Source organism: Dreissena polymorpha, chromosome 10 (genome assembly GCF_020536995.1).
Source record: "Dreissena polymorpha isolate Duluth1 chromosome 10, UMN_Dpol_1.0, whole genome shotgun sequence".
NCBI classification, from domain to species: domain Eukaryota; kingdom Metazoa; phylum Mollusca; class Bivalvia; order Myida; family Dreissenidae; genus Dreissena; species Dreissena polymorpha.
The window spans coordinates 25,206,357-25,221,104 of record NC_068364.1 but is presented as its reverse complement, the minus strand read 5'-3'; the positions used below and the strand labels follow the sequence as shown (position 1 = coordinate 25,221,104).

At 33.4% G+C, this 14,748-nt stretch overlaps 1 protein-coding gene across 1 annotated transcript in view; it reads left to right on the top strand.

The window, feature by feature from the left end:
• Positions 1–14,403, top strand: part of LOC127847701 (glutaminase liver isoform, mitochondrial-like) — a 65,888-nt gene extending 51,485 nt beyond the window's left edge. Inside the window, exons 9-16 of the mRNA XM_052379779.1 lie at positions 2,249–2,307; positions 4,133–4,199; positions 4,805–4,855; positions 5,648–5,824; positions 7,015–7,146; positions 9,498–9,652; positions 10,627–10,767; positions 11,221–14,403. Of these exons, the coding sequence (XP_052235739.1) occupies positions 2,249–2,307; positions 4,133–4,199; positions 4,805–4,855; positions 5,648–5,824; positions 7,015–7,146; positions 9,498–9,652; positions 10,627–10,767; positions 11,221–11,506 (1,068 nt within the window). The 3' untranslated portion in view covers positions 11,507–14,403. The remainder of the gene's footprint in view (positions 1–2,248; positions 2,308–4,132; positions 4,200–4,804; positions 4,856–5,647; positions 5,825–7,014; positions 7,147–9,497; positions 9,653–10,626; positions 10,768–11,220) is intronic.
• Positions 14,404–14,748: the final 345 nt, after the last annotated feature.

Sequence of the window (14,748 nt, the reverse complement as noted above, 5' to 3'; positions counted from 1 at the left end):
TTCTTGTGTTTAATACATGTATGTAGTATTTGCATTAGATGGTTTGTTTGTTACCCTGTGTGAAATATATTGTTTTTTTTGTGTGTGTTAAATGTGAATGTAGTATATGTTATTTTAGTGTTTTATAAATGCCAAAATAAAAACACAAGAGACAATAACTTGCATTCTTTTTATTTAATGTTCAAATGATTCGAATATTATGACCGTTGTTTCAAATTTACATGGAAATCTAATTATTTTATTGAAGAATGCTAAAACATCTAAATACTCATTAAATCCGTTTGTTTTACACAATAATCCTTATCTTTTTTAATTGATTGGTTAGTTGTTAGTTTGGATTCAAAGGTGTTCTTCATTTTTACAAAGGTGCAGATTAAATCGATTTAGATATTAACGACCCGTGTCAAGTAATGTGTTAATCAATATTTAACAAAGGTGAAGATTAGGTAAATTACAATATTAACGACCCGTGTCACGTAGGTGTTAATACGTATTTTAGTTGTTGATTAATTGATTAAATCATGGACTTAATTTTCAGACGAACCATAATTTGAGGCATATATATCAACAACAACAACAACAACATTTATTAACTAATACACAAGTGTAACGACATGGATGATAATTATTTTGCAATTTGGTAATATTTATAAAAAATCATGCAATGGAAGAAGTTAACAAATATTTGGTAAAAAAATTAACATAAAAGTAATGTTAGTCTATGCCAAAGTATAACTTTATTTGGTCAACTCGTACCTGCAATAAACATTAAAAACATCTAATGCATGCATTCACCCATCGCAATTTGTTTCCATAAAGAATAAATATTAAAAAGGTACGAGTTGACCAATCTGAAAAATGACTAAAGTACGAGTTGACCAAATCGGGTACGAATTGACTAGGGTACGAGTTGACTTAGGTACGAGTTGACTGGAAACCTCTTTTTCTAAGCCTCACCGGATAAACTTTCTCCATCTCGGCACCAACCATGTATTCTCTATGTGTGGACTGCCTCTACATGTGCGGATTGTCTCTATATTTGTAAATACTTATGTCACCTGGTGTTGAAAAATGTAGTTGTGAATGTTAATGTAAAAATGTGAAAAGTAGTATATTTGTAACAAGCAGATATTCTTGTGCCAACCTTTCTAAGTGTTTTTTTTTGTGTTCAAAATTGAGGCCCAATGTTTGTTGTTTTAAGGAATATATATTGAAAACATTTTATTGTAATTCCATACTAAGTGTCACGTGATGAATTAAAAATATGATTTGATATGTAATAAACCATGTGCCTCCCATATTGCAAACTGCTATAGGCATGCAGCAATGGAGTGGTTGATGTATGACTAAACCTCCGGTGGCACATTGCACAACATAATAATACCTTATTTAGCAATAAAAAGAACTGGTATCTTCTCTTTTTTGCAGATTTGTATGTTGCCATTTTTAAATATTTACCTTATCATGAACAAATGTGCCAGTTTTCAGCAAGTTCATTTAAAATACTTATGAGCAGATAAATTTATGAATGATTATAACTGATAAAAACAAATGAAGCACTTCTCACTGTTCCTGTTTATTTTAAAGGACATAATCATGATAAATGTCTATTGGCTGTGGGCAAAATATTCAGTTCTTAATGTGATATTTGGCATAATATCTTTGATTTAAATGAAAGACATGCCCCAGGTCTATGACTTTCATTTAAGTAGATGTACAATCGAACTTTAAAAATCGAAGATCTTGCACACACAAAACAACTTTTTAAAAACCTACTAACTTACCAACTTCACAATGTTTTTCACAATGTCAGAAGAAACAGACATATATTTTTTAAGCCTGAGCATATAGACCCTTTAAATGATAAAAATCATATAAAATCCTACATTATGGCAATTATTTCCTCAATACCACAAACCTGTGTCCCAAGCAAAGAAAATGTGTTTTCTCCAAAACGGTCAAAAAAAGGCCTGCTATATTACTGTGTAACACATGCAACATATTTTAATTTAGCCCCTCTCTGGCAAAAGGGGCTAAATGAATGTGCTTAAAGGTTCGTCCCAGGCACATACTAATCAGGGACGACTTTTTCCGCTTAAAAAATATTTTGACTAAGAAGAGACTCCTTTTAAACGAAAAATACTATAAAAACGGAAAAGTGTTGTCCGGATTGGACAATCTGGGAAGACACTTTTTGCACATGCATTAATACACTACTCAATTACTGGTATTTTCTCTATTTTCACAGGTAACATCAATTTACAAGCGATTGACCGGAGGAGAATACCTGGCCTTTAACAATTCTGTGTAAGATCTAATATATATTTTCTTTCATCATCGGAAATTATGTTCACTTTTAATATCTTCTTGATTTTACTTTTGCAATGGCGTTAGAAAATTTTTATTGCCCTTAATAATAAGGATGAGAGTACCTGGACTTTAACAATTCTGTGTATCTTTAATACTTTATGCTTCTTTACTCACACTTGAGATAACATTAGGAAAAGCTCGAAGTCCTTAATTATTAATCAGACATTGGTTGCCTGTCAAATTCGGAACGGTAACTCAAACAATGCAACAATGTGCTTTTTTTACTGTTACACATACATGTAGGGGGGTGTTGACTAATCATATTGATTGTTAACTGATTTTTAGCTCGGCGTTTTGGGAGAAAACCCGAGATATTGTCATAGCCAGCTCGTCTTGTCGTCCACCGTCCGTGTCGTTTAAACTCAAAGTGCTTCCACCTACAACTTTGAAACTTCATATGTAGCTGCACCTTGATAAGCTCTACACACCACACCCATTTTTGGGTCACTAGGTCAAAGGTCAAGGTCACTGTGACCTCTAAAAAAAAATTAATCTGGCAAGCTTTCATTTATTCAAAACTGCACCCTTAGCCGGGCGTGGCACCCGTTATGCGGTGCTCTTGTCTTAATATTACTGTTATCTGATCAATTGATTGACACTTTCCATAACTCAGTCAAGGAGTGTTTTAAACAGAATTTGTAATACATGTCCTTGGCTAATAGTTGGCTGATTAATATTTATTAAATCAAAAAAAAAATCTGCCAGTCCACCATGGGTTAATAATGTAGTGACATGAAATATATGCTGCGGGTTCCGACTGATGTTTTTTTCCATCAAAAGAGAGTGTTAGTAATAAGTGATAACACAATTATAAAATAAACATTATTGGGATTCTTTTTAGATGGTATTATTAGTGAAATAAATGTTCAAACTTTATTTTACCATGCCTTGTTCAAGATCAGAGGCTGTATTCACCAACAAATCTTTAGATTTTAAGTATAAAAATGACCACTGATTCTTTAAACTATGTCAAAGTTTCACATTCTATGTCATGCGGAACTGTATTATTCTTTTAAAATATTATAGTCTATGATGTTTTAAAAGTATAATACAGTGTCATGCAACATAGAGTGTAACACCTGTAAATACACAGCTCTTCATTTAGAACAACTCATGTATGACATAAGCAACATGTTAAGGTTTGTATATATTTAAACACTAAACAAAGTTCTTGGTTCAAAGTCTTCTTTATTCTCAAGTGTAAGACTGGGTTTGTGAACATGAACAATTGTTGGGTTACAAATGATAATGTGTGTCTTGTTTTGGTGAATACGAGCCTCGCTCTGTGAAAACGGGGCTTAATGCATGTGCGTAAAGTATTGTCCCAGATTAGCTTGTGCAGACCACACAGGCTAATCAGGGACAACACTTTCGGCTTTAATGCTATTTTTTTGTTTAAGAAAGTCTCTTCTTAGCAAAAATCTAGTTAAGGCGGAAAGTGTTGTCCCTGATTAGGACTGCACAGGCTAATCTGGGATGTCACTTAAAGCACATGCATTAAACCCCCTTTTCACAGAATACAGCTCATTTTAATAAGTCACATATTTTCTTTTTCAATTAAGCACAGTGATTTTAAATCTAATATAGTGACTTTAATAAAAATGCATGCCACAAAAATAGTTTAATGATGTATTGGATATCATAATTATTATAAGTTAAATTGTTGTGTACTTTTATGGTCCTCACCATTTTTGTGAGGCAATTATAAATGATAAACATTAACTTTTAAACAACTTGTAAGAAATACATTTCTGACTTTCAGATTTTTATCAGAGAAAGAAACAGCAGACAGAAATTTTGCCATCGGATATTATATGAGGGAGAAAAAAGTATTAATTTAATTTTATCAAACTGAAAAAAAATCAGCTGCTTTTGTACCTGAGTACATATTTAAAGATGTATTATTACACTATTTTGCCATGTGTAGTTGATTAAAGGTGTTTCTAGAACATTATGTACAATTACTTTGAATTGGACTTGAGTTAATTGAAAATAATGTTTTCATATTGCAAGTGTTAACCCATTTATGCCTAGTGGACTCACCCATCCTTCTAAATTGGATCAATTTATTTCCAAAATTAGGGATGTCTAGTATATTTATTTCTATATTTAGAATATTTCTTACAGAAATTCCTTTAAGCAAACAGCGCAGACCCTGATGAGATGCCGCATCATGTGGCGTCTCATCTGGGTCTACGCTGTTTGCTAAGGCCTTTTTTCTTAGACGCTAGGCATAAATGGGCTAAATTCAAACAACCGTCAGACATACTCAAAGTAATCAACGAAAATCATTTCATTTGAAACTATTTCCTTATTATGTTTTTGTTACATTTATTAGCATCTATGATGATACTTGTCTTATGTCTTCTTCATATGTTTTACTATACATTTTATGTTATGATATTGAGTGTTTCTGAAATTTATTTGTTTTCAGTGTTTTCCTGAAGGCACCAATTTAATGGAAGTATTAGACTTCTATTTCCAGGTAAGTTTTCAGGTAAACTTCATAATATTTTATTAAATCAACAAAAAAGTTTGTGTTTTTTTTAAGTTGACATTTTTAGTCATGTTGATGCCAAATATCAGGGACCTTTACAAAAGAACATAATACAATGACCAAGAGGCAGTTAATGTTATTTCTCTTTGATAAATAAATATAGAGCAAACGTAGTCAAAGAATAATATATCATTAAGAAATATCAGTGATGGATCCATGCAATGTGTATTATAGGCCCTGAAAAAAACTGTTTACATTGCATGACTAGGCTCAAAGTTTTCTTCATATTCATATTTGATCTTCTTATCAACTCTATATTGATCGTTTTACATGAAAAGCTTAGTAGTTGGAACCCTGATTTCTGTATTACAATATAAAATTTACACCCACCGACATAATGAGGTTATTTTACCGAATAAGTGGGCTTTTACAAATTACATTCAGTGTAGAACGTGTAAGCTGCACATGAACATCACTGGCAGTTTCACTGACTAAAGTGCTCACTGTGAAATAACATTGAAAAACCATTTTATTGTTTGTTTAAGCTTTGCTTACTTGAAGTCACCTGTGAGTTGGGTTGATAAAACCTGGATGCTTTCAGGCCGATATAAACACTCCCATACCAGCAGGCAACGCATGAAAAGGGCAAATAGTTACTTTGCATTCAATATTATCCCTCTAATTGCTTATATATATATATATATAACGCTTTTCATGAAAATTGCAATTTGAAGTGAACTGTGGAAATTTTACTGAAAACCCTTCTTATGTGTCCTTCAGCTTTGCTCACTTGAAGTCACCTGTGAGTCAGGCTCGGTAATTGCAGCAGCGCTAGCCAATGGTGGAGTGTGTCCTATAACGGGTGACAAGATATTCTCAGCATCCTCAGTCCGTGACACACTGTCACTGATGCTGTCTTGCGGGCTATACGACTACTCTGGGGAATTTGCTTTTAAGGTATACTAGTAAGTTTTGGTTTAGATTCAAACTTGTTTATTTAAGCTCAATTGCATTGATTAAGGCTTATTGAAACACTCGAGTCGGTTTTCTGGGTAGAACCAGTTCTTGGTGTCAATGGGAGAGGTCTTAAGAATGCTCACATAGCTGGGATTGATCCCTTAACCTCCCGTTCACTAGGTAGACAATATTTGTTCTTTTCAGCTTAAAAGTTAACATGTACTACCTAACTACTACATATATTCAAGTAGGTAGTTGTCGTCATTTAAACAAGTGACTGACAGAAAAAGTCCTATATACTATCAGAATAGTGCAAATATATAAATATACATTTGTTTTTACATATATTGTAAAATCCCCTTGAAATGAGGTTGGAAGGTATTAACTTTAAAAAAAAGGTTTGCCTATCGTTTTTTTTGTGTGTCTAAAGCACATCTTGAAAACAAAAAGAGGCAGCAACATTCACTAATGTTATATGTCTACTGGATAAATTGTAGACTCAGGCTTAAGAAAACCAATATAATAAAGCAATAACATTCAATATAAAGAGAACTACACAAAGATCAATTTTAATTTATTAAACATGATTTGATATCTCTAAAAAATTGATTCTTAAATTTGGGAAATATAAGTCTGAGTCTATAATTTAGACTTTTGTGAATACAGGCCCAGGTTTAATGCATGTGCCGAAAATGTCAACCCAGATTAGCCTGTGCAGTTTTTCATAGGCAAATCATGGACAACACTTTCCGACTAAATTGTTTTTTACTAAGAAGAGACTTCATTTAAACAAAAAAACACCATAAAATGTAAATTGATGTCCAAGATAAGCCTGTTACCACACAGGCTAATCTATGAAGACACTATATGCGTCTTGTTCTGAGAAAACTGGGCTTTATTCATGTGCGTAAAGTGTCGTCCCAGATTTGCCTGTGCAATCCGCACAGGCTCATCAGGGACACCACTTTCCGCTTTTATGGTATTTTGAGTTTGAAGGAAGTCCCTTCTTACCGAAAATCAAGTTTAAGCGGAAAGTGTCGTCCCTGATTAGCCTGTGCGGACTGCACAGGCAAATCTGGGACGACACTTTACGCACATGAATAAAGCCCAGTTTTCTCAGAACAAGACACATATGCACATGCATTATACCCTGTTTTCTAAGAGCAAGGCGTAATATTCCCCTTTTACAGGTGGGTCTACCAGCCAAATCCGGGGTCTCGGGTGTGATCCTTATCGTGGTTCCCAACAAGATGGGCTTCTGTGTTTGGAGTCCGGCCCTAGACGTTTGGGGAAACAGTGTGCGCGGGGTCCAGTTCGCAAAGGTAGCAGATGTTTGCACGCAACAAGTAGTACAGTTATAATGCCAAATGATACAATTATCTGGGATATTTTTAACAACGCAACAAAAGTTGTGAAAATAAAACACCCTAAGAAAAAAAAAAACACGCCAAACTTGGGTATGGTTTGCATAGGTAGCAAACTTGTTCACGCAACATAAGTTGTTAAGTCATGACACCAATTGCACCATTAATACACCAAACTAGGGTCCTTTTGCAAAGGTAGCAAAAGTTTGAACAAAAAAAGGAAATTATGAAACCCGTTAGAATTTGTGGGATTGTCAATGCACAAGATACAAATGCTTGCTCGCTACAAAAGTTGTATAGTAAGTGTACTTAATTGAATTTGTTTGATTGCCTACTATCAAAGTACAAACGTTTGCATGCATCAAAAGTTATAAAGTTATAATGCTCAATAGAATTTGTTTGGTTTTCTGTGCACACACACAAAAAAACGCTAGCACGCATCAACAATTTATAAAGCTATTATACCCAAGTGAATTAGTTTCATCTACAGCAGACTCTGTCAATACCGGACTCTCTGAATACCGGAACTCTCCTGTCGGGCCAGTCCTGTATTTTCTCCTTCTATTTCTTTGTTAAAAAATGTTGAATAAACCGAACTCTCTGAAAACCGGAAACTGGACGGGTATCTCCGTGAATTTGGTCATTTTCAACGTAAAATACATTGAGTATACCGGACGGTCTAAATTCTCAAGATGCCCGAGGCGTGAAAATAACAATATCTAGTCAGCACAGCGAGTGCGGTGTCACACATTTTTGCTCGCGCAATTATCGATAATCAGATTAAACATACCATAAAGGTGTCAAGTCGTGACCGCGCTATGGGAGTCTGATTAAGTAATGTAAAACAAATTGTGAATGTCTATAAAAGACGTGCGGTAACACCAAAAATTGATTGACTTGATCGTTTTATTATTTATTTATTATTGCCTATGATAAAGGACTTTGCCCTCCATATGCAGCGGTATGGACATGAAAAGGATGGCGACTTCCTGGCAACGGCAGACACCCTCCTTAACATTGCAGAAAATAAGAGTGATCTTGGACTTTTTCGTGAAATCGTAAACTTCAAGAATTAGTACGTTTTGAGAGTATGAATATCTTAAAAAATAATTATGACGCTGTTTTTTGCTTGTGTGTATGTCTTTTGAAATGTGGTACATGTATGTATTGAATAATAAATCGGGTATCTACAACAATCTTATTTGTGTCGTCACTCGCCTATATGACAAATGCCACGTATGTACATGTATAAAGCACAATGCTCACTTTGGGATTCGTCAAAACAATTTGGTATGGAATTGTTTTTGCTTTTAATCGATTAAAAACACATTTTTTAAGAATTCAATTAACAACATCAGTACCTGCGTACAGTTATCACATGGTACATGTAAATGAATATGGTTTGTTTTATTTTTATGTGATTCTGTACACAATGTATACCATGTATATTTCGGCAATATGAAAACTCTTGGTAAACCAGAACTTGAGACCGTCCGGTTTACAGAAAGTCTACTGTAAGCTCAAAATACAAACGCTTGCACACATCAAACGTCATAAAGTTACTGTACACTCTGGAATTTGTTTGATATCTATGCACAATATACAAAGACTTGCAGTCAACAAAAGTTAAAAGTTATTTTTCAAATGTAATTTGTTTGAATTCTTAAGCTTAAAATACAAACACTATTTATTATGCAGAACAGACTTTGTTTGATAGCTATGCACAGAATACAAACATTTGCAATCAACAAAAGTTATGAAGTTGTAATACCCAATGGAATATGTTTGCTTGTCCGAGCGTAAAATAGAAATAGTTTACGTTCAACAAAAGTATTTATGCTCCAAGTTGAATTATTTCAAAATATCTGTGCATCAAAAACATACACTTGAATTCATCGAAACTTGAGGTATAACACATAAAATGGAATTATTTTGTATTTTCTTTGCAACAAATTCATACAACACAACTCAGCAAAACTTATGAATGATAGGCTCCAAATAAAATGTTTTAAATATTGTAGGCAACAAAGAAGTTATTATTGTCTTTTTACAATAATTTCAGATTGAAACGTCACCTATGATTGTATTTATTATGCATAAATGTGTTTCTCCCTCAACCATCGATATGTTGAGCAGAAGCAACAGGGGTTTCATGAAGTTTTTAAATAGTTATGATTTCCAATATATGTTTATTTTAAATAAAGCGTAAAAGAGATTTGGAGGTTTGAGTTTTTGTTCAATAGCAGGGTCATTGACTTGCCTCCTAGGTCTTAGTGAACACAGTGATAAGACTTAATCATTATTTGCAGGACCTTGTTGCTAAGTTTAACTTCCACCACTATGACAATCTGAGATTCACACCCAAGAAGATCGACCCCTGTGTGAAACAGATTGAGTCCCGAGCTACAGATATCGTCGGTCTACTCTTTAGCGCGTACAATAACGATGTATCGGCACTCAAAAGGTACCATAAGGGATGACAGGGTTCAGATTTATGAACATGCTTAAGCCTTCATTTAACTTAAGTTTGAAAGAAGTCAAAACAACTTAATGTTAAATCAATTCTTTGGATTGTTTAGCGTACAAATTGAATCCATAACATTGATATTATTTTGAATTGAATTTGAGAATTATTCCAGCTATCAAATTGCATCCTTGCTTGTGAGTACATTGTATTTATAAATCTGAGAATTTAAATATCTTTGTAAGATTCTACTAAGATTCTTTATAAATACTAGCCCTGGGCTGAGGGAAATGGTTTATCCTCCTATTTTTTTTTTGGTGGGGGGGTATATTTTCAAAACTGAGAAGGGGGGAAGCAATTGACACAGTAATATTGAAATTTGAGGGAAATAGGAAATATCATCATTTTGAAGAATGTTTTCTTAAGGAATCGCGTTTAATTCGTGCCTCTGCTAAAGAAGGAAAAAACAAATCCTGGAAGTAGGTTGAATTTTTAATTAGAAGTTAAGCTTATGGCTGTTGACATTTTGATCAAATATAAATTAAATATAAAATCTTTTAACTCAATTTTAATTTTGAAGATTATCTCAAATCTTGTTTAAGACTATAAGACTCGAAGTTTACATTTTGAGCAGCTGGGCAAAAATGCATGTTGTAACTTGTTTTAAATAATTTTGGCTTTTCATTGCAACGTTTAAGCTGTACTACTGATTTATTTTTTGTTTTGGGGTATTGCTATCGTTAAGGTTTGTTTGTTTTAAAATCCATGATTTTTTTGCTTTTAACAAAACAAGTTCTTTCTTTTGTCAAATGCTTTTAAACCTATTTATTTATGCTGAATTGCATCAAAGCTTAAGGCTTATTCAAACACAGGTATCGAACAGTGGGGATCAAACCCGTGACCTCCTGGTCGCCATACAGACACCATATCCGCAACGCCATGGTTACCTCATAATAAATGTATGTTCGATCCAGGTACGCTCTAGGTGATCTCAACATGGAGCAGGCCGACTATGACGGTAGGACTGCGCTGCACATCGGGGCAGCCGAGGGCCACGAGGCGGTCATTAATTTTCTGATAAGCAAATGCAAGTGCAACCCCAAAGTTACAGACAGGTTGGTTGGGAAATATTTTCTATATGTACTTCTCTCACACAAGTGCATGTTCAGCCCCTTTGTAAATGACAGATTGATAGATTTATTGATTGATTGATGAATATGTTCTTTTTTGTTGTCCATCAGGCCAACACAAGCGTATATGCAACCCCTTTGTAATATGCTGATTGGCTTGAAATTATTTTGTTTAACCTCCCAATACCTTTCAGCAAGAACATAAATGCCTCATTATTTTGCACTATAGCAAATTTTAAACCTTCAACAAATTCATGGTGGCATATTATGTTTCTTCAAATTTACTTTCCTAACATTTTATCATAAAACAATACAAAGAGTTCCAAGTTTATTGTGGATTTGCAAAACGAAATGCCTTTATTCATTTGCAACATAAGAAAAAGTTTGGCAAAGACAAGCAAAATAGAAGAAATTATTATTTAAACAATATTTTGCTAGATGGGGATTCACGCCATATGACGATGCTGTAAGGTTTGGGCACAAGAGAGTAGCTCACATTCTTAAGGAGGCAATGGACAATTACAATCCCGATGAGAAGATTGACCGCAGGTTGCAAGCCATCGACAGTGTCACGTACAGCGAAATTGCCTTCCAAAACAACCGAGATACCGGTAATATAAGTGGACCTGCAGAAACTGACGAAGGAGTTGTGTACAATATTGACAACCCTTACCCCGAGTTAGCAAAAGCGAAAGATGACGAAAATTCACCTAAGAAATTGTAAATGGTTTGTTGGTATTTCAGTGGTTATTTTGTGGTCCTTATTATTTCATAACCAAATGGAAAAAGAATGTTTGTCTTTTCCTTAGTCCTGTCCAAATGTCTGATAATTGTCTTGACATTATTCTTGGAAAACCAGAAGTGTATACCAAACAATTGTACATAATTTGTTATGTCCATTTTAAATTTAATTCCCAATTGCCTGGTAAAGCTTGAATTTAATATTCTCAACATGGGTGAAACAGCCTGGTATTGTTAAAAGTGCAAATACTGGGCATTTGTCAAAGCTTGCGGAAATCATTCTGTATTATTTACACCAAAACGCTGTGTTTATGCTAAAAAAAGATTCTTTTGAAGCTTTTTGTAGTATATAGTGCATTGCCAAAACACTGAGATATAATCTATAGAACACCAACTCTTAACATTTTTAAGAGAAGTTGTTGTATAGATCACCTTAACTGTTATTAGGGTATTTGAAGTATAGACCACTAAGTCAAAACTGTTACAAGAGTATTTGTAGTAAAGAACACGAAGTCAAAACTGTTATAGAAGTATTTATAGTATAGAACTAATCAAAACTGTTATAAGAGTATTTTTAGCATAGGACACAAATTCAAAACTGTTATAGGAGAATTTGTAGCATAGAACACTTAGTCAAAACTGTTATAAAAAAATGTGTAGTATAGAACTTATCAACACTGTTATGGGAGTATTTTTAGCATAGGACACAAATTCAAAACTGTTATAGGAGAGTTTGTAGTAAAGAACACAATGTCGGAACTGTTATAGGAGAATTTGAAGTAAAGAACACTTAGTCAAAACTTTAATAAGAGTATTTGTATAATAGAACACAATCTTAAAACTCGTAAAGGAGTATTTGTAGTATAGAACACCAAGGTGAAACATTGCATTTTTTTTTAAGAAATTGATTTTGTTCTTTTTGATATGGTTAGTAAAAGTATATAATACAACAATTGATGTTTGTCAAGGGAACTTGTTTTGTCCTTTAGATACTTTTACTATTTATATCACTGTATATCAATATATTTTTTATTGCTTTATTTAAATATGTTTTTAAAATCTCAAATTTTGCGATGCATACTCATTCTGTGTTTTTAAGATGTCTACATTTTTAGCTCGACTATTATATATGAAATATATATAGTGGAGCTATCCTAATTACCCCGGCGTTAGCGTTCCCGTTAGCGTGCAAATGTTAAAGTTTGCGTACTACCCCAAATATTTCCTATGTCCTTTGACATATTGCTTTTATTTTTTGCATACTTCTATACTAACATGGCCCCAATGTATAAACAAGAGCAGACAACTGTATCAAGCATTTTGACAGAATTATTGCCCCTTTTATACTTAGAATATGCATATTATTGATAAATCTATGTTAAAGTTTGCGCACTACCCCAAATATTTCCTATGTCCTTTGACATATTGCTTTTATATTTTGCATACTTCTTTACTAACATGATCCCAATCTATAAATAAGAGCAGACAACTGTATCAAGCATTTTGACAGAATTATGGCCCCTTTTATACTTAGATAATTGAACATTTTGCTTAAATTGCCATAACTTCTTTAATTATGATCACATTTGATTCATACTTTGACAAAACAACACTTACCTGACATACCACAATGCACTCCACCCAAACCATCCCCCATGCCCCACCCCAGAATCCCCCCCGCCCGAAAAAAATCCCTTATTTTTGAAAGATCATCTATTAAATGACCACACACCCACATTATACCCCCCCCCCCTCTCTATGATGGCTTACTTTATACTGTCAAGCACTCGAATAGTCGAGCGCGCTGTCCTCTGACAGCTCTTGTTATGTTATGTTTTGGAAATTTCATTGAGGAATGTTTATGAATTTTATTTTAGATCTGAAATTCTATATACGTATTGAATTTGCAAATGGTTGTTTATATATGACTTTGATACCCTTTGTGCATATATAGTTTGTATTATTATACAAGTCTTTGTAGACTATTCATGCTATACCTCATCACAATTCGTAGTTTAAGCTGGTGTCCCTAACGGAATACATGTACGTATGATAATCACTTCAACTATCACAGCATACATAGGATAATAACATGCATCACGCAAGGAAAATTAAAAATAAATCAAAATGTATACTTTTTTCAACTGTGCTTCCATACATTTGACAAAACTAAATTCATGTTGTTCAAAATAAAGAAAAACTTTAAATTCAAATATTAAAAGGCCTAAACAAGTCATTGAACTTACATGTTTTTTAAATATAAAATGTAATGATTTTAATTATAAAATAAGGATTTTTTCTACATTTTTTTGGCTAAAAACGGCAATTTATAGCAAATTCTATAATGATAAACCATATCAATTTTTCAATTAATAAAACACAATTTTGTATCAATCCATTAAGCAAATAAAAATTTGTTTTGAACATGTTAATTAAATTTATTATGTTCAAACTAAGATAAATTATGGGGACTTTTGAAATTGCAAGGAAACCTTATTCAAAACATTAAGTTGTGATTATTTCACTTGTTTTAATATAGTTAATACTGTCTTGGATACATGAAAATATTTGTATCCATGAAGTTACTTGTAGAACTTACATGGTATAAATGTGATATTATTAGAAAATTGTTATATACACGGGTATATTTTTAGCTTACCTGAGCACAAAGTGCTCAACTTGTCCAGCGTCATGTTTTAACCCATTTATGCCTAGTATACTCTCCCATCCTTCTAAATTGGAACAATTTATTTCCAAAATTAGGGATGTCTAGTTTATTTATTTCTATATTTAAAATATTTCTTACAGAAATTCATTTAAGCAAACAGCGTAGACCCTGATAAGACGCCGCATCATGGGGCGTCTCATCTGGGTCTACGCTGTTTGCCAAGGCCTTTTTTCTAGACGCTAGGCATAAATGGGTTAAGTGGTGTGCACAGTTAACTTTTACAACTTAGAGGTCATATTTGTAGCGTACAATTGAGTTAAAACCTTGATAACAAGATCTATATTTAGTCACACATTTTATCCACTCAAGAAGCCGCATGTATGCATCAACCTTGATGAAATGTATACTGTTTTATTATCTTGAACTTAGCAAGTAAGAGTTTAAAGCTGGGTTTAGTGGGGTAAAAAACTTACCCATCAGCTCAAATCTTCCGAAAAAAATTCTGTTATCATCAAATTTCAGCTCGTTGCCTCTGTAGAAGCCACATTTGTTTGCTT